At 43.8% G+C, this 23425-nt stretch overlaps 1 protein-coding gene across 1 annotated transcript; it reads left to right on the top strand.

Annotated features, from left to right (window-relative positions):
* The first annotated feature begins 12408 nt into the window (after positions 1-12408).
* LOC113059015 (olfactory receptor 1M1-like) lies at positions 12409-14036 on the top strand. Its single transcript, XM_026227253.1, has one exon. It carries the CDS (start codon positions 12427-12429, stop codon positions 13402-13404), a length of 978 nt encoding a protein of 325 aa, XP_026083038.1. The 5' UTR covers positions 12409-12426; the 3' UTR covers positions 13405-14036.
* Positions 14037-23425: the final 9389 nt, after the last annotated feature.

Genomic DNA, 23425 nt, shown 5'->3' on the forward strand with positions numbered 1-23425 from the left:
TGCTAACGTTAGCTCCGATGCTACTAATAGCAGGTGCTTTTCTTCTTCATAATGCATTTTTGTCTCAATAATTCACGTAATTTTTATAGTAAGACTTTTGATAAATAAGGGCTAAATGCAAAGAGAGACTGAAGTGAGATCGCTGCTTTGTTGCTTTGTAAAGCCTGAAAAACCACAATCAAGGCTAATAAAGGTGGAATAAAACCAAAAGAATAATGATAAATGAATAATGCGGATAATGTGTCATACTTGGTGGAGGTGTGAAAGACTTGTGTGGTGAGAACAATATAATCATGAATCGGGCAGTTTTTACAGCCAAACACACACAAAGAGCACATGAATGTTTATATGTGAGATCTTATAGAGATGACAAGTGCCATAAATCAATCTGATTAGCCTTCTCTAAAAACACACATGACATGGCCTTAGAAAATATTTCATAAAATTCAGTTTTACAGATTCGATTATGAAATTTTTAATGAAGTTTTGCAAGACTTGTGGCCTTAGCTACACTGTGTTTTCAAACTCATTTCCTACATCAACATTTTTTTAAATACATTTTAAACATATGTTTTTAATATTTTTATTTTTGTTTTTATGTTTGAGCTTATATATCTCTATTATCAAACAGTCTGAGTGATTCTGATTCCTGAACAGTAAACTTTAAAGTGTCAGCTTTGTGAACAAAGGTTGATTATGTATCTAGTCAGAAAGAATCATGAGCAGAAACCTTTTTATTTTGGGTATGTAATTTCGGTCTCCATGCCAAAAAAGGGGGGTTACTAGTAAGGGGTTAATGAACATCAATAACATCAATAGAGGTAACTTTGATAATCACGGACCAGGAGGAACTAAACAGACAGGGTTATAAACACAAGGGAGGTAATCTGGGGAATGGAGAACAGGTGGGGATTAATCAGTTAACTAAACAAGAAACGGCACATGACCAAAATAGGTAAACAGAAAGTCCATGAATGTAAAAGGAGCATTAGTGTGTGATGTCACCACTCTGTTGCCTGGCTACATGGAAGCACTTTATTTGATCAAACAGCCATGTACACAGCTACATTAAGTTTAATATATATATTAAAGGAACACTCCACCGTTTTTTGAAATAGGGCTTATTCACATTATTTCCTACATATAGATAGGTGGGCAAATGCATTTTTGTGTCAGTGCATGCATTGTTTTAGTTTGACTGGGTCGGCGTTAGCTTAGCTTAGCACAATGAATGGAATCCTTTTTTGCCAGCTAGCATGGCCTGAGTAAAAGTGATCAAAAAAATAAAAAACCCCCACCTAATTACTTCTTGTGGCCTGTGTATTCACAGCGAGTACAAATAGCGATCCAGATTAACACTAGGCGATTTCCTAGGCAGATATTGACTTGGGACTATATTATGGGGAAGCACAGGCGAAGCACTGCTGCTTAGGCGAAGCACTGCTACTTCGGCGCAGAGATATCACGCAACACATGAAATCCCACGACTTCCGTCAACATACCGGCGTGAATAGTCGCTGCCTGACTATTTTCCTTACAGTACACGAATGGCGATGAACATGGCTGATTTTGAGAGAGACGAAGAGGGTGACTTCTCAGACAGTCAAGAACCAGAACCATACCTATTTGAACCAGAGTTTACAGAAGACGAGCTGCGTGCTTTGGAAATAGAACGACAGGAGGAGGAGGTTGAGATCGGTCAACAGCCTGAGGACGTGAGGATGAGAGCCAACATGAACTGGTGGTGTGAATGTGGGGGAATATGCCAATCTATGCCGACGGAAATAGAGTGTCTGTGCTGTAGAGAGTGGGACATGTTTTTGCCATTGATGACCAGGCTCAACACGTCAGATCAAGATGAGCGTGCCCGAAGTTGTGTCACATCTACAGAGGATTTCATGGCGCTGATCCGTTCTGGAGTAACGTTACTCGATTTCTTTTTCCGGTGTGACAAAGTGAACTGGAAAAAACGCCCCACGCCGAATGGACCAAATGGACAGCTGTCCACAGAGTAAGTGATTATTTTAATCATGACGCATGTATAGACCGACCCATATTATACCTGTATTCACATAGAGTTGATGTTTTCATGTGTTGCGTGATATCTCTGCGCCGAAGTAGCAGTGCTTCGCCTAGGCAGCAGTGCTTCGCCTGTGCTTCCCCATAAAACAGTCCCAAGTCAATATCTGCCTAGGAAATCGCCTAGTGTTAATCTGGATCGCTATTTGTACTTGTTGTGAATACGCAGGCCACAAGAAGTAATTAGGTGGTTTATTTTTTATTTTTTGATCACTTTTACTCAGGCCATGCTAGCTGGCAACAAAGGATTCCATTCATTGTGCTAAGCTAAGCTAACGCCGACCCAGTCAAACTAAAACAATGCATGCACTGACACAAAAATGCATTTGCCCACCTATCTAAATGTAGGAAATAATGTGAATAAGCCCTATTTCAACAAACGGTGGAGTGTTCCTTTAAATAAAATGTCTGAGATAGTTTGTTCTGTGAAGGAATCATTTGCACATTTTGATATTATATACTGTACGTTGTCGCCTTCTGTTTATTTTATATTTCACGTCAAAAGTTTTTTTTCTGTTATTGAATGAAGTAAATATTCCATCAGATAAAAAAGAATTCCCTAAAACAGAAATATCTGATCATCATCCATATCGCTGTTTATATTACACCTGTGTGCACATCTAAACCCAAACTGTCACTCCAACAACAAAGCTTTACAAATCCAAACAAAGCGGCCCTATGTGCTTCATCTGCTTAAGCCCTGTGGCAAAAGTCATTTTCTTCTTGCCTGAGTTTTTGCCCTTCTCCAGATTAAATAATAACTATGAAGAATGACATAAAGCGGAGGATAACAGAAACAGAATGCCTGTGGTTCTTAACACCTTTGCCAGCCCATGTGGACCTCAGCAACTGCTGCTATATGGATAACAGGAATCGGATCAATGGAGCTGGAGGCTGATGCTGCTTAACTGTATGCACAATAAAATTCTATTTTCAAATGGTGGAGCTATAAATCTAAAGGAAAATTTCAGTGAAGATGCAAGCAGAGAACTGTAGCTCATCTATTTTATAGGTGCTGACAGATACCTAAGCACTAGATGTGCCACTTCATTGCAGGAAGGTTATAAAAGGAGAGATCAGAAATTAAGAGTTCTTGAAATTGGAGAACAGGTCAAAGTTTTACATGCTTATTCCACACTATTTGGGGTCCGCGAGTATGACCTCAATGGCTGGCCAGCTCAAGTGGCAACAGATATCCAGCCATATGCCTGAGTGAAACATGAATTGTCATGCTGGAATGACACATGCTTGCCTCATGGACACTTCACCATTATTCCTGCAAGACTAAGATGACGAGTGCTGACCATGGTGCATGAGGGCCATCTTGGCATAGTCAAACTAAAGTAGCAATGTAGGGATCTTGTACGGAGGCCAGGGTTGGACAAAGACATCTAACAGCTTGTTCGGGACTGTGCTTCATTTCTTTTAAGCGGGAAAGCATGCTCACCAGTCCAGCCGCTACTAGGGTCTTTGACTTGGCCAACTTGACCCAGGGATCACATTCAGCTGGACATTTGTGGTGAATTCCATGATGTGCCTCATCATTTGCATTTCCTTGTTGTAGTTTATGATCTACACTCAAAGTAGCCAGAGGTAACATCTGTGGGCTCTGTCACATTCAGTTCCATCATTGACTTTCTGGAGTTGCTCTTTGCCCGCTGGGGCCTGTCAAGGACCTTGACGACAGACAGTGGCCCTCAAATAGTGTCTGCTGAATTTACCAGCTACATCCAAAGCAAAGGCATCAAACACATTTGAACAGCTTACTATCACCCACAGTCAAATGGGGGCGTAGAGAGATTCAATCAGTCACTCAAAAATGGTCTGAAAGCCCACTTGGCACAAGGCTGCTCTTTCAATGGGACTGTATTGAGTTCGTGTGGGCAAGGAAGAGGACAAGGGGTCGGCTGGACTGCTGACGTATCTCTATTCAAAAAACAACTCAAAAGTCTAACACCAGACGGTGACTTTTATTCTGCCACGTTCACGCGGTATTTCCGTTTTCCTCTTTCCTCTTTCCGGTTTCCGGTTCCGGTTCTTGTCAGCAGTCCGACTCTTGGGACGTGGGCAGGTCGCAATAGCGGCTGTCTTATCAATTTGGGGACGCACCTGTCCATGCCCCAAGTGGAAGCCCAGATACCTTACCTCCACACGCCCAATCGCACACTTCTTTGGGTTGGCCGTGAGCCCCGCTCCCCTCAGCGACCTCAGAACAGCCCTCAGATGCTGCATATGCCGCTGCCAATCATTACTGAATATAATGATATCATCTAGGTAGGCAGCCGCATATGCAGCATGGGGCCGCAGAATTCTATCCATGAGGCGCTGAAAGGTCGCAGGTGCTCCGAACAAGCCAAACAGAAGGGTAACAAATTGGTGTAAACCAAACGGTGTTGTGAAACGGTGCTGTTTTTTCTTGGGATAATGGAGACAAGGGGATCTGCCAATAACCCTTCGTTAAGTCCAATGTCAAATAAAAGTGAGCCGTGCCTAACCGATCAAGCAACTCGTCAACCCGCGGCATTGGATACGCGTCGAATTTCGACACAGCATTCACCTTACGATAATCCACACAGAACTGGACTGAGCCGTCCGTTTTCGGAACTAAAACTATCGGGCTCGCCCAGTTACTGTTGGATTCTTCTATCACCCCCATGTCAAGAATAGTGCCTAATTCAGCCTGAAATACTTTTTTCTTGTGCTCAGGTAAGCGGTATGGCCGGCTGCGAACTACCACGCCCGGCTCAGTCTCGATATGGTGCTGAATTAGGTTAGTACGGCCCGGTAGGGGGAAAAGACGTCGGCAATCTCTGCCTGTAACTTCGTTAAATCAGTGAGTTGGCACGGCGAGAGGTGATCTCCACCTGGAGCCAGGGCGAGGGATTGTGGTTTGACGTTCGCCTCTGGACCGAGATCATCCTCCCCCCCAATCACCGTTGCCAACATCACTGATTCCGCCTCATTCCATTTTTTGAGGAGATTGAGGTGGTAAACCTGACGAGCCCCGTTCCTATCGGACCGTATTACCTCATAATCGAGATCCCCAACTTGGCGTGCGACCTCAAACGGCCCCTGCCACTTAGCTAATAATTTAGAGCTCGACGTTGGGAGTAATATGCATAACCTAGTTCCCCTGTCATACAGCCGGCTCTGGCGGTCCTGGGCTTGTAACAAATTCTCCATTGATAGCCGCCCCGATGTGTGGAGTTTTGTTCTCAAGTCCAGTACGTATTGAATTTCGTTTTTTGCCCTGAGATGGTCCCTCCTCCCAAGTTTCCCTCAGAACGTCAAGCACCCCCCGGGGCTGGCGTCCATAGAGAAGCTCGAAGGGGGAAAACCCCGTGGAGGCTTGTGGGACCTCTCGCACGGCGAATAACAAGGGCTCTAGCCTCCTATTCCAATTTTTGGCGTCTTCCTGAACGAACTTTCGGATCATGGATTTAAGAGTGCGATTAAATCGTTCGACCAGGCCGTCAGTTTGTGGGTGATAGACGCTAGTTCGAATCGATTTAATGCCCAACAATCCATATAGTTCGCTTAACGTACGTGACATAAACGGCGTGCCCTGATCAGTAAGGATTTCTTTCGGAACCCCCACCCGGGAGATAAGACGAAACAGGGCATCCGCAACACTTTTAGCGGAAATGTTGCGGAGGGCCACTGCTTCAGGATATCGTGTTGCATAATCAATGGGCGGGACCCTTGAACTCGCGAAGCGGCCTTGGTCAGTCCCGCTCCGCTCCCGGGGCGGGACACGAGGAGGGCCTGTTGGACGGGACCTAGGGAGAGGGATAGGGCGAGAGAGAGAAGGGGGAGAGAGAGAAGGGGAGAGAGAGTTAGTAAGTGGGGGTGTGCCGACCCCTGGGCACGCCACCATGTGGTCCTCCGCCAGGTGGATGGCCGAGTCCAGCGACGCGGGGTGGTGGCACTGGACCCACTCGGCCGTCTTCTTGGGGAGCCGAGTGATGAACATGCTCCACGTCGCTTCCCTCGGCCAGTAGCCACTTGCGGCAGGAGTCCCGGAGCTGTTGGGCCATCGCGAAGGGCCGGCCGGCCTCGCCCAAGTCCAGGGAGCGGAAGCATTGGCGGTGTTGTTCTGGCGATCGGCCGACCCGCTGGATGATGGCCCTCTTCAGGTCGTTGAAGACCAGGAGATTCGCCACCGGAAGTTGTTGTGCGGCCACCTGGGCCTCACCGGAGAGCAGTGGAATGAGGCGCACCGGCCACTGCTCGCGGGGCCACCCGCAGGCCTCGGCCGCCTTCTCGAAGAGCTCTAGGAAGGCCTCCGGATCATCCTGGGCCCCCGTCTTGTGAAGTGGCAGGTGCACTGGGGTGGCGGGCGCCCCGGCGGCCTCGGCGCGAACCTCCCGATCAATCCAGCCCCGGAACCTCTCGCGGTCCTCCTGCTGGGCCTGGACGATGGCCTGGAACCGTCGCTCCTGATCGGTCCTCAGGTCCAGCAGCGCCTGGTGTTGCTCGCAGTGGAGGACCACAAGGGAAGAAATGATGTCCGCAAGCGGCATGGAGGACGGGCTTTGCATGGCGGCGGCGACGGTCCTTCTTCCTTCCCGGGTTTCGGCACCAGTGTAGTGAGTTCGTGTGGGCAAGGAAGAGGACAAGGGGTCGGCTGGACTGCTGACGTATCTTTATTCAAAAAACAACTCAAAAGTCTAACACCAGACGGTGTTAGTATTTCCGTTTTCCTCTTTCCGGTTTCCAGTTCCGGTTCTCGTCAGCAGTCCGACTCTCTCTCACTTGCTTCCATCTCTCCTGGCGTTTTATACCCTCTCCACACCAATAACTAGAACAAGAAACAGGTGATAATAATTTCTGCCCAAACCACTCACTTACTGTCGTCTCCCAATCCTCTCTCCCGCTGCAGACTTCGCTAAACCACGCCCCCCCCGCCACAGGGACCTTGTCTCAGACTCTTCTACACTACAGAGCAGCTCAGTTTGCCACCACTGGGGTGTTGCCAGTAAAACCGATGCTGGGGCGAGAGCTGGATTTACCCCTGCATAGACTTTGCCCTCCTACTTCTCATGGTGGAAAGGTAAAACCCAGGGTATGCTAACAACAGCTCAAAGCATAGGGCAGATTCGACGCAAAGAAAAAGGCCCGAATCCCAGAATCTTCCCAATGGACTGGGTGTGGGATCCGCAGCCACACTGGAAAAGACAAGCACAACACTTTCTGGTCACAAGTTGGTTTTTCATACCATCTGCCCCCAGCAATGCATCCAGTGATGTGGGTGAATCCGTGGAGTGCTCGTGGCAGTGTCTTCCGGTCACACGCTGCTTCCTGAGAGAGCAGTATCAGTGGGTTCACTCTTGGAGGGGCTTCTCACCCTTGTCCTGAGTGCACACTGTTTATATGGAGACCGGCTGATGAGAGGCAGGTGCGGGCGATCAGCCCGTGATGAGCTTCGATGAGCTTGAATTACCAGGGCAATGTTGATGTGGAATCCAAAAATTGTACTGGTCTGGCGGAGAAATATGATGTTATTAGGGGTGTACAAAGGGGTGGGTGGGGAGTGACCCCTGACAGACCTGCAAAAGCTGACCAGATCTGGGAAAGGCCATCTGCGTTGGAGTTGGCTGCTCCAGCCCGATGAAGCAATTCAAAGTGGAAGTCCTGGAGCACGAGGAACCACCGTGTCACTCTGGCGTTTGGGCCTGCCGCTTGATGGCCAGAGCTTCCTTCTCGATGGTGGCGTAGTTCCTTTCGGCCGGGGTCAACTTCCTGCTGATGTATAGGATGGGATGCTCCTCACCTTCCTGAACTTTGGACAGGATGGCCCCCAGTCCCGTGTCGGAGGCATCCATCTGCAGCAGGAAGGAGCAGCTGAAGTCAGGGGGAACGCAGGACTGGCTATGACGTGAGGGCCATCTTCACCTTTCTCAACGCCTCCTCCGCTTCAGGTGTCCAGCACACTTTTTCCGAATTCCCCTTCCTGGTCAGGTCTGTCAGGGGGGCGATGAAATTAGGGATGAAACAGTGGTAGTACCCTGCCAACCCCAAAAACGCTCGTACCTGGGTCTTTGAGCTGGGCTTCGGTGCAAGAAGTATCTCCTCAACCTTTTTCTCTTGGGGTCGGATGAGGCCCCTTCCGACTTGGAAGCCCAGTTACTTCGCCTCGGTCAGGCCAAAGTGACACTTCCGGGGGTTGGCAGTGAGCCCAGCCCCACGTAGCTCCATCAGCACCCTCCGCAGATGGTACAGGTGGTCTTCCCAGTGCTCAGAGTGGATGACCACGTTGTCCAGGTATGTCGCGGCATAGGCCTGGTGAGGCCACAGCAAGATGTCCATCATGCGCTGGAATGTGGCTGGAGCTCCCTGAAGGCCAAAATGGAGGGTCCGGTACTGCCAGTGCCCACCGGGGGTACTGAAGGCGGTTTTGGGCTTGGCTGCCTTGGGGGACTTGTCAGTACCCTTTAGTGAGGTCCAGGGTGGAGATATAGCTGGCCCTTCCTAGGTGGTCAAGGAGTTCATCCACATGAGGCATAGAGTATCCATCGAACGCCGAGACTTCGTTCAGGCGGCGGAAGTCATTGCAGAAGCGGAGGGTGCCATCGGGCTTGGGGACCATGACGATAGGGCTGGACCAAGGGCTGTTCGATGGCTCAACTACCCCTAACTTCAGCATTTGTTGAATTTCCTCTTCAATAACCTACCAACGAGCCTCTGGGACTCTGTAGGGACGTTGCTTGCTGATGACTCTGGCTGGTGTGTGGATTTCATTTTAGAAAACGTGGGTCCGCCCGGGGACCAACGAAAACACATCTGGGAACTGACCGACCAGGTGCTGCAGCTCCGTTTTTTGGGCTACCAAAAAAGGATCATTACCCGGTCTCCAGACTGGAATTTTTAGGGCTGGGCAGCCCGGTTGTACTGCCGTTGCTGCGCTTGTTGTGCCCTGGCGAGGTGTTCCCGAACTAATGGCATGACCCGGTCGATCCTTTCCCTCATCACCCTCATGTGTTCAATTACGGAGCGGTGGGCCGCAGGTTGTTGTTCCCACGCTTCCCTTGCAATATCCAACAGCCCTCGAGGCTAGCACCCGAACAGCAACTCAAAGGGGGTGAAGCCCGTGGACGCCTGAGGAACCTCCCAAATGCCGAACAACACGTAAGGGGGCATTAGATCCCAGTCGCGCTTGTCTTCGGCAAAGATCCGCCATAGCATTTGCTTGAGGGTCCGTTGAATCGTTCCACGATGCCGTCAGTCTGGGGATGGAAAACAGAGGTTTTCAGTTGTTCTACCTTGAGGAGGTTACACAGGTCAGCCATTAGCCGGTACATGAAGGGGGTCCCCTGGTTGGTCAGTATTTCCGCAGGGATGCCTACCCAGCTGAAGAGCAAGAAGAGCTCACGGGCAATGGTCTTGACGGTAGCTTTACGGAGGGGCACTGCTTCAGGGTACCGGGAGGCATAGTCCACAATCACCAAGATGTGTTCGTGGCTGAGGCAGACTCAAAGGGCACCTCAATGATGGGCAGTGGAATCAGCAGGCTTAAGAAAAGGCTGGCTTTTAAGCAGGCTTTTAAGAAAAAATATTTCCCAATAGTACTGAAGGCTTCTACAAACTATTTAGTCAGTAAACATACCACTTCATAGTTTTTTTTAATTACAAAACACTAGACAAAACACTAAACACTAGACAGAAACTTAGACATCATATAAGCTATTTATTTGAGCACTAGAAAAATACAATAAGAATAATTTGAGTAAGAAAAATAAGAATAATAAGAAAAATAAAAAACTTATTTTGAAGAACTTTGTTTGCCAATTACAGAAAATCCTGAGATTGCTAGAAATGCAGCATTTACAATGAATTACGATGCAAATAAATGCTGATGTGCTGATGGCCACTTATACAAATGGTAATGACACAAATATGCCATAAAAGTAAATAATCCACTCTCTCTATTCATATAGACTTTGATAGCCGTGATCACACAGAAATAGCGAGCTGATTTGGGCTGATTTGCACTCAAACAGATGGTAATCATGCAGATACATTCACATTCAACAACAAAAAAAAAAACACTCTCGCATATATAAAAACTTTTGAAAAATAAAACAAACAAAGAAAAAGGCGATCACTATAAGTTCCGCTTCCATCAGCTTACAGGTGATTCAGAGTGAGTCACGAACCCTCAGGAGGGAGTGCCAAAATTCAAATATACTATCTTTCGCCTATCTTTCATTCATTCTTTTTTCCATTGGATCGTCTCATTCTGTTTGTGACACTGTACGCTGCAAAACCATGCCGTTTTTTTACTACCAAGATGCAGTTTCCGACCGTGAGTTATTCCATAACAGACACAAACAGTTCTGTCTCTGAAGAACTGAAATGTAAACAAAGGAATTATGATCCATATTACAATGTTATTGTTTTGATGGACTCAGTGGACCCTTACCTTTCTAACTAAACTGGGATTTAAAGCTGTGGATGTGTTTATGACTCGTTATTACGACGGATCCGGTATGTACGGCGTTTCCATTGTTCATGTTTGTATGTGTACTGCTTACACAAATGTAGCAAATACAGTCTTTATAAGCTTTCCATTGAAAAACAGCGATCTGTCGTCAATGTTTGAGGCTTAGATCTTTATTATGATGCATTATCCCATTCGTGGTGGCAGGCTGTACGGCGGCGGCCAGGAGGCGGTCGAACCCCGGCCAGTCTTGGCCAAGAAGGAGGGGGACTGGCAGATCCTTCAACATGCCCACTTCAAGGGGCCAGGCGCCCAGGAAGGTGGAGATCATCACTCACCGGGTTGGGACATGGCGTGTGTCTCTGTGCACGCAGGTGAGGGGGCAGGTAGCTTTGGTTTCTCCGGGTGGCGTGAGGATGCAAGATTGCACTAAGCAAACCGCACTGCCGGTCTGCTGGGGAGGGAGCCGCCGGCCTTCATTGCCCCTCTCCCCTTTGGGGAGGGAGCCGCCGGCCTAGCTACTGGTTGCAGGGTGCCCTCCAGCGCGCGCTGCTCCTGGACCACCCACCGGTGAAATGGCCTCGACTGCTCCCCAGTGTCCTGCTGTTGGGCAGCATCCGCTGCTCACTGAGCTCACGCTCGGTCTGGTCCACTCGAGCGGCCAAGTGTTCTGTGATTTGTTGCTGGTGGTTGCTGACCTCCATTAGCCGTTGGAGGATTTTGTCCATACTGGAGGCTTTGGGAGCAGCAGCTGCCTGGCAGAGAAACACAATAAAAAAAAAAAGAGGAGTGTGAGTTGCTAGGAGATCGCAGGTTCGTTCTCCTTCCACAGTTATGCCCGCATTCTCCACAAGTGTGGCAGGCTGAAAGGAACACACGAGAGCAAACTCAAGTGAAAAGCCCCAGAGGATGGATTTTATTAGAAAGTGCGGGGACACGGGGGTGATGGCGGTGATTTGGCATGCGTTGGTGCTCTGACTCGATTCCAGGTGCGTGAAGTGCTCGAGCCAGTCTTCCAGTGTCTTATATATATATATATATATATATATATATATATATATATATATATATATATATATATATATATATATATATATTATTGTTGTTATTAGAATTATTATACTATTGTTGCTTTTGTTAAAATAATCAAAATATGGTAAAAAAAAAAATATATTCAGATTTTTTCCCCCAGAAGTGTTTTATTCAAACAATAATGAACATATTTGCATTTAGATACATCAGAACTTGGCCTGTTGAATATTAAAAAACAAATGAACAAGCAAAAAATCTGGATCACCATGTCTGCCATGCAAATCAACTGCATGAATGGAGTGGGCCTGTTCTCAATTCCCACACTATCGATCTTGACTACTTAAGAAAGCATGCATGCAACAGGAACTGTGTCACTGATTATAACGCAAGTGTTTGCGAAAATGCAAAAATCTAATTATTAATAGACTCACAGTGATCTTCAATCCACTGATTACTTAGCTTCTTGTTTGATGTAGAAATGCTTCAGTGAATTTTGCGGAGAAAATGTAGGTCTAAGCATAGTATAGTATTACATCATGTGTTGTCTAAAGGCTCTCAAGAGATGAAGATATATTTGGATTCAATTATGCAAATGCTCAATGATTTTCACAACATAAGAGAGTAAGGATGAGCATTTTCAGAGTAATATTCAAAGTAGCTCACAAGAGTTCAGACGTTCACAGTCATTGTATGCTCTGGCTCTAAAACTTAATATATGCAGGTTTGTGATTTAAATATTATGCAGGGACTTTACATAAAGGTATCATTTCAGCATTTGAAAATAGTTGTTAGAAGAGTAAGATGACAATTTTGTCTTCATGGTATTTCTGTTTTCTGATTTAAAAAAAAAAAAAAACATCAAACACAAAGCTGCCATGAGTACTTTAAATGCAAGTTTTGTCCAGAATATGCCCATTGTTCGTCCTGAATACTTTTTCATCATTGGACTTTCAGGTATACCTTATAGCAGTTATTACTATATTTTTTTATTTATCACATATTTTATTGCTGTGATTGGGAACTCTATAGTGCTTCTCATTATTGCTCTTGAACGAAGCCTGCACAGTCCAAAGTACATCGGTGTGTTTAATTTGGCCTTGGCTGATATTGGTGAAACTAATGCAGTGATTCCTAACATGATGAAGACTTTTTTTTCTGACTCACAGTTCATCTCTTACAATGCTTGTCTGGCAAACATGTTTTTTGTGAACTTCTTTATTACTGTGCAAAGTGTCACTCTTGTCGTTCTGGCATTTGATCGTTTCATTGCAATTTGCCTGCCATTAAGATATCATGCCCTACTAAATAATACTGTAATGTCTTTAGTGTTTTTAGTAGTATGGGCATTCAACACTTCTCTGGTGGCCCTGGCAGCATCTTTGATGACCAGACTTTCATTCTGCAAAACTAATGTGGTACAGAGTTATTATTGTGACTATGGACCAGTATTGAGGTTGGCATGCAATGACAATAGCATTAATATATTTATAACAAACCTCATTGCTGCTTTGTTCCTTGTAGCACCATTATGCATTATAGTCCTGTCATATATGGGCATTTTTTTTGCCTTAAGTAAAATTACAACTTGGGAAGCACGTTTAAAAGCACTGAAGACCTGTGTTTCTCACCTTATTTTGGTCGGAATATTCTTTCTTCCTGTAATATGCATTTTTATTGCTTCATCAATTACTTCTCTCACTCCAAATGCCAGAGTCATCAGCACATCTCTTTCATTTACTCTTCCACCAATGTTAAATCCCATTATTTATGTTTTAAACACAGCTGAAATCAGAGTCTTAATTCGAAAAGTGCTTAAAAAAAGAATTGTGCCAATTAGAAATATTTCTAAATGACTGTAATGGTTGTGTGTTCTTCCATCATTAGCCATTAAATTAAATATATTTTTTCATAAATATTTTATATTCATTATGTGGAAAATAAAAGTGTATGAGCAGAAAATAGTTATATTCACTCTGCTACACTACTAACATGAACGGGCATTTGAGACATAAATGTACATAACAGCAGTGATATGCAGTTTATTTAGTTATGTTTGAATCCATTTGATTTTAAGTGCTTGTTCTTAATCACTGACCTGAAGATAAAACAACTAAATTGACAGAAAACTGTGCAAAATATTTGATAAAAAAAATAAAATAAATTGTGAGCAGTCAGTATTATGCTGACATATTTCATGTTACCCTAAAGTTTATTCCACTCAAATGCTGTTAACTGTCATGTTTGTTCATATCATGTTCATATAATTCAAATAATGCAAACCAAGGATCCATTTTAATTTAAATTACTTTTAACTGTGCCTCGATCATACACCGAGTTTGGTAAAACTGCCTTTTCTTGTAATGCGCCCAGACTATGGAATGAAATGCAGAGTATTTTGAAGCTAAACATGCTGCCATCGTTAAATATTTTTAGAAACCTTTTGATGTCACATTTGAAAGAATCATGTTCCTGTTTTACTTAACATTTATATATTTCATTAATCTTGAATGCTGGACATTTTTTGTGACAGGATTTTTTTGTTTTTGTTTTGTTTTCCTCTAATGTTTGTCTTGTAATATTTTATGTGTGAAATTTTGTATGCTGCCATTTTGGCCAGGACTCCCTGGTAGAAGAGATTTTTATCTCAAGGGATTATTCCTGGTAAAATATGGGTTAAATAAAATAAAATTTTTCACATGGGTATGTTTGAAATCTGCTGACAATTATCTTTTAATTGTCTCTCTGTTGTGATGTCTCAACTTATTGTTATTTCTGCATTTGCTATATAATAAAGAATACAATCTAAACATGAACTAATATATACATTTATTGATGCTCAAGGTAATCCTGTTTATTGATAAAGAAGGTCACATATTAAATCTTGATTTCTTAATTTTTGTTATGATCTCATTTATTTAGGGTTGATCTCTTTAAATGTAGCACTTCAAAGTATCAGTTTCATAAGATAAATCTATAAATGAATAAGGGAATATGTTGCAAACAACACAATGACACTAAGCTGGGTCAGATTCTGGGAGAGACTATAAGAATAACAACAGCAAAACTACAAAAATCATGATTCATGATTAACAATATTCAAGCAGTGCTGTTCAGCTAGGACCCTATAGCATAAATAGGCAATTTTTAAACTCAACTTTCCTTCTTTCTTCTTTTTTTTACTCAGTTATAAGAAAAACCACAACTAGCACATTAGATCCACAAATGGACACATGAGTCCAAAGTGTTCAAGATCAAGTTGTTGTGGCATCTTTGCGGGCCCCTCTAAGCCTCTGGGCCCTATGCACTCAGCAAGTGGTCGACCGATATATCACCTAGGCCAATATTTTACATTTTTAAAATATCAGCATCGGACGATACATTTTTCTGCTTGGCCGATGTGTTTAGGGAGGGACTTTTATTTTCATGGCGATGAGAAAGGCAGTGCCTGGAATTAATTAATGTATACAAAAAAGAATTATAAAAATTGCTTTTATATTATTAGTAATAGAAAGGCAAGCATGATACTTTTTTGTTTGCCATAAGCATTAAGCAATACTTATATTTATAAAATTTAAACAAATCTTTGAATGGCCACCATCAGTGGCGGCTCCAGACAATTTTGATTGGGGAGGCAATGGGGGGGTCCTGGTCTTTTCAAGGGGGGTCTCATGAAAACCAACAAAAAATACAGTGGACATGGCTAATAACTGCATATTTCTGCTACTAAACAACAAAAACACCTTTGCAATGTAAACAAATGACAGGCTACATTTGTTATTCATATCCTTCACACTGCACTTTCAGAATCAGAATCAGAATCAGAAAGAGCTTTATTGCCAAGTATGTTTGCGCATACAAGGAATTTGTTTTAGTGACATAAGCTTCCAGTACACAGAGACACCAACACACAGACAAAAAAAAAAAAAAAAAATGTTGCCAAATAAATAAGTGTATAAACAATTGTGCTATAAATGATAATGGGATAGGATTGAAAAAGATGCAGGGATGTACTAGGATGGAGGGGTAACAAATAAATATAAGGAAGTTGCACTTTTGTTTGCATAAGCATAAGTGGGGAACATTTAACTGTTCATGAGGTAGATTGCCTGGGGGAAGAAACTGTTTTTGTGCCTTGCTGTTCTGGTATTTGCGGCTCTGAGACGCCGGCCAGATGGCAAAAGTTCAAAAATGGGGTGACTTGGATGTGAGGGATCCAGAGTGATTTTATGAGCCCTTTTCCTCACTCTGGATGTATACAGTTCTTGAAGGGTGGGCAGGGGAGCACCAATAATCCTTTCAGCAGTCCGAACAGTTCTCTGTAGTCTTCTGATGTCCGATTTTGTTGCTGAGCCAAACCAGACAGTTATAGAAGTACACAGTACAGACTCAATGACGGCTGAGTAGAACTGTTTCAGCAGCTCCTGTGGCAAGTTAAACTTCCTCAGCTGGCGAAGGAAATACAACCTTTGTTGGGCCTTTTTTACAATGGAGTCAATGTGATTGTCCCACTTCAGGTCCTGAGAGATGGTGGTTCCCAGGAACCTGAATGACTCCACTGCAGTCACAGGGCTGTTCATGATGGTGAGTGGGGAAAGTGCAGGTGGGTTTCTCCTGAAGTCCACGATCATCTCCACTGTTTTGAGCATGTTCAGCTCCAGGTTGTTAAGACTGCACCAGACAGCCAGCTGCTCAACCTCTTGTCTGTAAGCAGACTCATCACCGTCCTGGATGAGGCCGATGACTGTAGTGTCATCTGCAAACTTCAGGAGCTTGACAGAGGGGTCTTTAGAGGTGCAGTCGTTGGTGTACAGGGAGAAGAGCAGAGGGGAGAGAACACATCCCTGAGGGGCACCAGTGTTGGTGGAGCAGCTGTTTGATGTGAATTTCCCCAGTCTCACTAACTGTTGCCTATCTGTCAGAAAGCTGGTGATCCACCGACAGATAGAGCTAGGAACAGAGAGCTGGGTCAGTTTGGTCTGGAGGGTTGTTGGGATGATGGTGTTGAAAGCCGAACTAAAGTCCACAAACAGGATCCTCACGTAAGTCCCTGTTTTGTCCAGATGTTGCAGGATGAAGTGCAATCCTATGTTGATTGCATCATCCACGGACCTGTTTGCTCGGTAAGCAAACTGGAGGGGGTCCAGTAAGGGTCCAGTGATGTCCTTCAGATAACCCAGAACCAGTTTTTCAAACGACTTCATGACCACAGACGTTAGAGCCACAGGTCTGTAGTCGTTAAGTCCTGTTATCTTGGGTTTCTTTGGGATGGGGATGATGGTGGAGCGTTTGAAGCAGGAAGGTACTTCACACAACTCCAGGGATCTGTTGAAGATCTGTGAAAAGATTGGGGCCAGCTGGTCAACACAGATTTTCAGACAGGCTGATGTAACACCCTCTGGGCCTGGTGCTTTTCTTCTTTTGTTCTTCTTGAAGACCTGGCACACATCATCTTCACAGATTTGAAGAGCAGGAGGTGTGGAGAGGGGGATTGCAGGAGGTGTTAATGGTTGTGCAGGGAGATGGTCAGAATGGGTGTTGGGGGTTTCAAATCTGCAATAAAACTCATTCAGGTCATTAGCAAGCCGTTGATTAGCCTCAGTGCAAGGGGATGGTGTCTTGTAGTTTGTGATGGCCCTCAGTCCTCTCCAAACTGAAGTTGAGTCGTTGGAAGAAAACTGGCCTTCCAACTTTTTAGCGTAGGTCTTTTTAGCTGCTCTGATCTCTTTGTTCAGTGTGTTCCTGGCCTGATTGTACAAGACCCTGTCCCCATTTCTGTAGGCATCCTCTTTGGCCTGACGAAGATGTCTGAGTTTTACTGTAAACCATGGCTTATCGTTGTTGAATGTTAAATAAGTCCTGGTAGGAATGCAAACATCCTCACAGAAACTAATATAGGATGTTACAGTCTCTGTGAGTTCGTCCAGATCGGTGGTAGCAGCTTCAAAAACACTCCAATCAGTGAGGTCAAAACAAGATTGTAAATCCTGCTCTGTTTCGCTGGTCCATCTCTTCACAGTCCTTACTACAGGTTTAGCAGATTTAAGTTTCTGTTTGTAGGATGGTATAAGATGAATCAGACAGTGATCAGAATTTCCCAAAGCTGCTCGTGGAACAGAGTGATATGCGTCCTTTATTGTGGTGTAACAGTGATCCAATATATTACTGTCTCTGGTGGGACATGTAACATGCTGTCTGTATTTTGGCAGTTCACGGGAGAGATTGGCTTTGTTAAAGTCCCCAAGAATGATTAAAACAGAGTCCGGGTGTTGTTGTTCTGTGTCTGTGATCTGATCAGCCAGTTTCTGTAAAGCTGAGCTCACGTGCGCTTGCGGATGGATGTAAACACTAACCAGAATGAACGAGTGAAATTCCCCCGGCGAATAGAACGGCTTGCAGTTGACAAACTGCATTTCTAGATCAGGACAGCACATCTTCTTTAACACAGTTACATCTCTACACCACCGCTCATTGATGTAAAAGCATGTCCCGCCGCCGCGCGATTTCCCCGTGGATTCTGATTCGCGATCCGCTCTGAACAGTTGAAAGCCCGGCAGATGGAGCGCGCTGTCCGGTATGGCGTCATTCAGCCAGGTTTCCGTGAAACACAGAGCAGCAGAGTGAGAGAAATCTTATTTGTCCGAGAGAGCAGAAGTTCGTCTGTTTTGTTGGGTAGAGAGCGGAGATTTGCCAGATGGATGCTAGGCAACGGCGTTCGAAATCCGCGCTTCCTGAGTCTGACGAGCGCTCCCGCTCGTTTCCCCCGTCTGCGCGTCCTGAAGCGCTTGATCAGCGCCGCCGCTCCTCCGATAACAATGTTCAGTAAAACGTCTGAATAATTTAAATCCGGTAAAAGATCTTGTGGTGTGTTCTGCCGAATGTTCAGCAGTTCATCCCTGGTGAAACTGATAGTGTTTGTTAAACAAAAAACAGGAAAAACGAACAAAAACAGTACAAACACTGGAGAGCCAAGCACTGAAGCAGCCATGCGCGGCGCCATCGAGTACATCGAGTACTTTCATGTCAGTTATATTATGCATTTTTATTGACATTGATATTTTTACATTTATTTCCAGATAGATATTATTGAGTTTACAGGCTAAAGTGGTCTTGCTGTTGTAAACACTTGTTGCTTTTGTAGAAAAAATATTTGCATCACATTTAAAATATAATTATATTTTAATTCATTTCTGAATAGTTTTTATTTTTATAATGATAATTCAGAGAATGAGAAAATCTGAATAAGCCTTACCAGTGTTGTGATAATTATTTTTACGTGTTAAAAATAAATAAGTACTGTAATATAATAAAAGTTTATTCAAATAACATAAAAAAGACCAGACCCCTCGATGCCTGTGAAACTTTTCTCCCTCAAACAGCACGCTAGTGTTACTTCTACACTACAGGCTACACACAGCAATATAAACAACGTATCTGTATGTTCTCACATCACATCGTTCTTTCAAAATAATAATAAGTAAATAAACACCAAAATCACTTCGCTGAGAATGAAACACCACTTACCAGCTGCCACGATGTTGAAAATATCCTCTAGCAATTAAAAAATGCGCGTGCAGCATGAGGAATCTTCCCGGTTGGATGAGGTCGTAGTCAGGTGAACTGTCATCATGTTGGTCATTTTATTTACGGCTAAATTATTATTAATAAATTGTACTAATATTATGATTGGGCGTGGGCAGGCATTCACAAAAGTTTATGTTATTACAAAAAAAATTGAGGAAATTTTGCTTTGACAAAAGGGCACTTAAGGGGCAAAGGAGCAGGTGCTCAAGTGAACCGGTTCTTTCGGACAATTCGATCAAATAAACCAGCTGAAAAAAAAAATGGTTCACCGGTTCTTTTGCGCTCGATGTAATGCCGTCATTGGCGATGATTGCCCTTCATTCAAGCCTTTGGTTTACCCGCGCTTATAACATTAGCAAAGAATAAGTTCAGAATCAATCACCAAAAGAATCAGTTCGGTTCAGATGCGCTCTGTGTCAGTCTGCTTCGCGCTGAATCACGCATGCGCAGTTATCATCAGCTCATCAGTTCTCGAATCGGACGCGTCCGACAGAAACGGTTCTCGGTTCAGTGTATGAATAAATGTCGAAATAATTATTATTTATTATTGTTCTGCGTAGTTTGAAGAGAAACATTTTTGGATCTTTATCCTGAATATATATATTTTTTAATCAGGAAGAGGCTGGGGGGTCAAATGGGGGGTCAAGGCATTTTTTGGCAGGGTCTTGAGACCCCCCAAGACCCCCCCTGGCGCCGCCGGTGGCCACCGTTAACACCGATTGGTCTGCGGCTGCACGCAGTGCAATGTGCCATTTACCATCACAACACAGCATGCACGGTCGCGACTTGCGGGAGAGATGACAGCAGTACTGCCGCTCCCTATACGCAGAATACACAGTCTGCGTAGGCCACCAAATCCCAGAGGGGGCACCATCCCAGTTGCTCAAAAAAGAAGAAGAAGAAAAAAAAAACCTGCACCATTCTCCCATCTGCGCTCGCGACCGCTAGTACCTCATGTTTGCGGCTGAATGTTCATAATTGATGGATGGACATCTATGCCTGGGTAAAGGACATCACCAGTCCGGCGCAGAGAAGAGAAAACTATGAAAAAATGAAGTTGGCTTGACGTTGGATGTTCGAGAGTCTCAAATGACCGTCTCTAAAGTTACATGCGATATTGGTATACACTACTAACGTCAGTAGCATTTGAGGAGAATGACTTACAGTCATAAAAACAACTGTAATTGTTCACGTAGGTGTCAGCTATAATGCACAATTGAATTGAATGTTTGATATTTATTAAAGGGGGGGTGAAATGCTATTTCATGCATACTGTGTTTTTTACACTGTTAAAGAGTTGGATTCCCATGCTAAACATGGACGAAGTTTCAAAAATTAAGTTGTATGTTTGAAGGAGTGTTTTTGTTCCAAAAATACCTCTTCCGGTTTGTCACAAGTTTTGGACATTTTTTTATATGGGTCCTAAGGGCACTTCTCCCGGAAGAGTGTGCACTCCCGTGGAGCAGAGAAGAGACATTCACTGATCAGAGCGAGAGACTGAATTGTCACAAAAGAAGTGTGTTTTTGGTTGCCAGGGCAAGACAACCCTGCACAGATTACCAAAAAAAAAAACAGCATTAAGGGACCAGTAGATGGAGTTTATTTTTACAGAGCATCAACGGAGTTGTGCAAGTGTTTGTGTTTGTTCCCTGCATTTCGAAGATGCTTGTTTTACAAACAAGGCCCAGTTTGACGCCGGATTTGCACATCGTTTATAAGGATAATGCAGTCCCAACGAAAAAGGGTCACGATCGTGGGTTTGAACCGCAGGCGGTGAGTAAAACTGCTTCAAATATCTCTGTGTTGTTAACTTAACTATCGGCGCGTAAGCACATCAAGTAAACAACATGTAATGTTGGCATCAAACTGCGCTTCCCACATGTACACCTTTAAAGAAAAAAAAAAAGACAACATAAAGTGGAACATTGTCATTTTCCAAAACCGCTAAGCAAATATATACAGTTTCAATACATACCACATAGAGACGTCCTGCCATAGTCGTTGCTGATGCTGCTCTTGTTAAATTTCAGCCTCTGGATCTGATTCTGGATCAAAAATATAAGGCTGAATCTGACATTAGTTAGCCATGGTTTGTTTTGGATGTTTTTTTCCTCACGGTAATGTCACAGATGCTCTCAACGCAAAAGCCTACTCGCGCTCGTGATTCTTTAGCTCCGCCCACACGTCACGCCTCCAGGCGCTCGTGTTTTTCTGGGAAAAATCGGTAAAGACTTTTTGGAGTTATGAAGGATGCAGTACTACTCTATAGGAACTCAAGATTAACAGGATATTGAGTGAAAACGAGCATTTCACCCCCCCTTTAAAATAAACTGTAAATCATATGTAAATTGTGCTACTTTTTCACATGGGCTCAAACACAAGTTTGAAGCTCAATAGCATTTGAGGAGAAAGACTTGCTTCATAAAACAACGTCACATTGGTGACCGACGCAAAACAGACCGCGGGCAGGGTGGCCACTCAGGACTGCACCCAGGCGGTGAGGGATGCATCCGTCTAGCATTATGTGGCGACAAGGAGCTGCCAGCTCCGGGCCTTGAGACAAGAACCAAGGTTTTCTGCACATGTCTAAGGCATGTAGGCACCTCGGGGAGAACCCCTAGGTCTTGAGCCACCACCGTAGAGGTCTCATGTATAGCAGGCCAATAGCATTCACGTTGGACACAGCTGCCATCAGACCCAGCAATCTCTGAGACTGCTTGACAGTGAGTGACTGACCTTCTCTCACTCTCACGACTGCAGTGAGGATCGACTCAATCCGAGCAGGTGACATATGTGCCTGCATCGTGGTCGACTCCCACACCACGCTCAGTTAAGTGGTTCTCTGTACTGGAGAAAGAACACTTTCCTTGGTGTTAAATCTTAACCCCAGCTCTTTCATGTGAGCGAGAATGACGCCTCGATGACGAATGGTCGTCTGCTCTGATTGAGCTAATATCAACCAATCGTTGCCTCGGCAGTGCGCATGTCTTTTTTTTTTTTTGCCACTCAGTCACACAAACAACATCAATCTCCTCAGAGAAAGATAATTGCTGCAGCTAGCTCTGCCTCCGTGGCTAATATCGGATGGATTCTGAAGTGTGGAGTCAATGGACACTTTATTATCCCACAAGGCTCCTGGAGACGATATATGAATGCAATGATATGTCACGACTAGGGATGGGACCATTACCGATTTGACGATAAATCATGATAAAATTCCCTACGGTTAGTATTAGCATTTCATATTTTAATTATCATTAAAACCATATTCGATTACAGCAATTTGAACAATTTGTGATAAAAAAAATACTGTCCCACATTTTGTTTTTATCTTGCTCTATTTTATTCCTAGTGTTCTTAATCGCAATGCTGCTTTGTCAACAGAGGTTACGAGGAAACGATTCTAATTCAGCTGTTCAATGAGCCCCACCTAGTGTCAGAGAGTGGATTTAGCCTGTGTACAGATTTTCACTGGCCAAAAAAACTGACAGAATTTGCATATCCTGCTGTGATGTTTGACTGGTTGATGAAAAAGAAGCTAATGTGGATTCTACACATTTTTACAATTTGGATAAGGTATCTAGAATAATTTAAGGAGCAGATAAAATACATATGATAATTTATTAATAATGTATAATTTTGACTTAACCCTTTTATTTACTTAATGGCTGAAATGTGAGGTTTACCATTTTATGAAACTTTTTCAAAGCTTTATTTTAACATCGATTCTAATAGATTCTATTAGATAAACTGTTGTCAGTCATGTTGTCATTTAAAATCTGTGCATCACTGAATGTTATTGTTTTTAGTTTACGGAAACAAAAATGTATTTTATTTATTATTTGTTGATTTTAAAAACTAAACTTGGTTAAAACAATTTCTGTCAGTACTTTTAGAAATTTTTCAGCACATTTGAACAATACCGTGATAATACTGATAACCGTGAAAATTTAGGTCACTATAATCATGATAAATAGTTTTCATACCGTGACATCACTAGTCATAACATTGAAGAGCCACAAAATTATTTCTTAAAATTTCTTTAAAAATGTGAAAGTTGAGACATTGTTTCATACCAAAAGGAATCTGCTCCGTGCTGTCTGTCAGCGTGTTGTCTTTACTTCACAATGTATTTTTTACTGCATGTGTGAGAGCGCCATGGCTTGCCAGATACAGCAACAGTAACTAAGGTGGGTGGTGGGGGGGCAGGACTTTGCGCACACTCAACAAAACTCTGGTATTTCAGCAATGACTACTCTGAAAGCCTATGAACTGCATTCATAAGCTCAACTG

Source organism: Carassius auratus, chromosome 40 (genome assembly GCF_003368295.1).
Source record: "Carassius auratus strain Wakin chromosome 40, ASM336829v1, whole genome shotgun sequence".
Taxonomy (NCBI): Eukaryota; Metazoa; Chordata; class Actinopteri; order Cypriniformes; family Cyprinidae; genus Carassius; species Carassius auratus.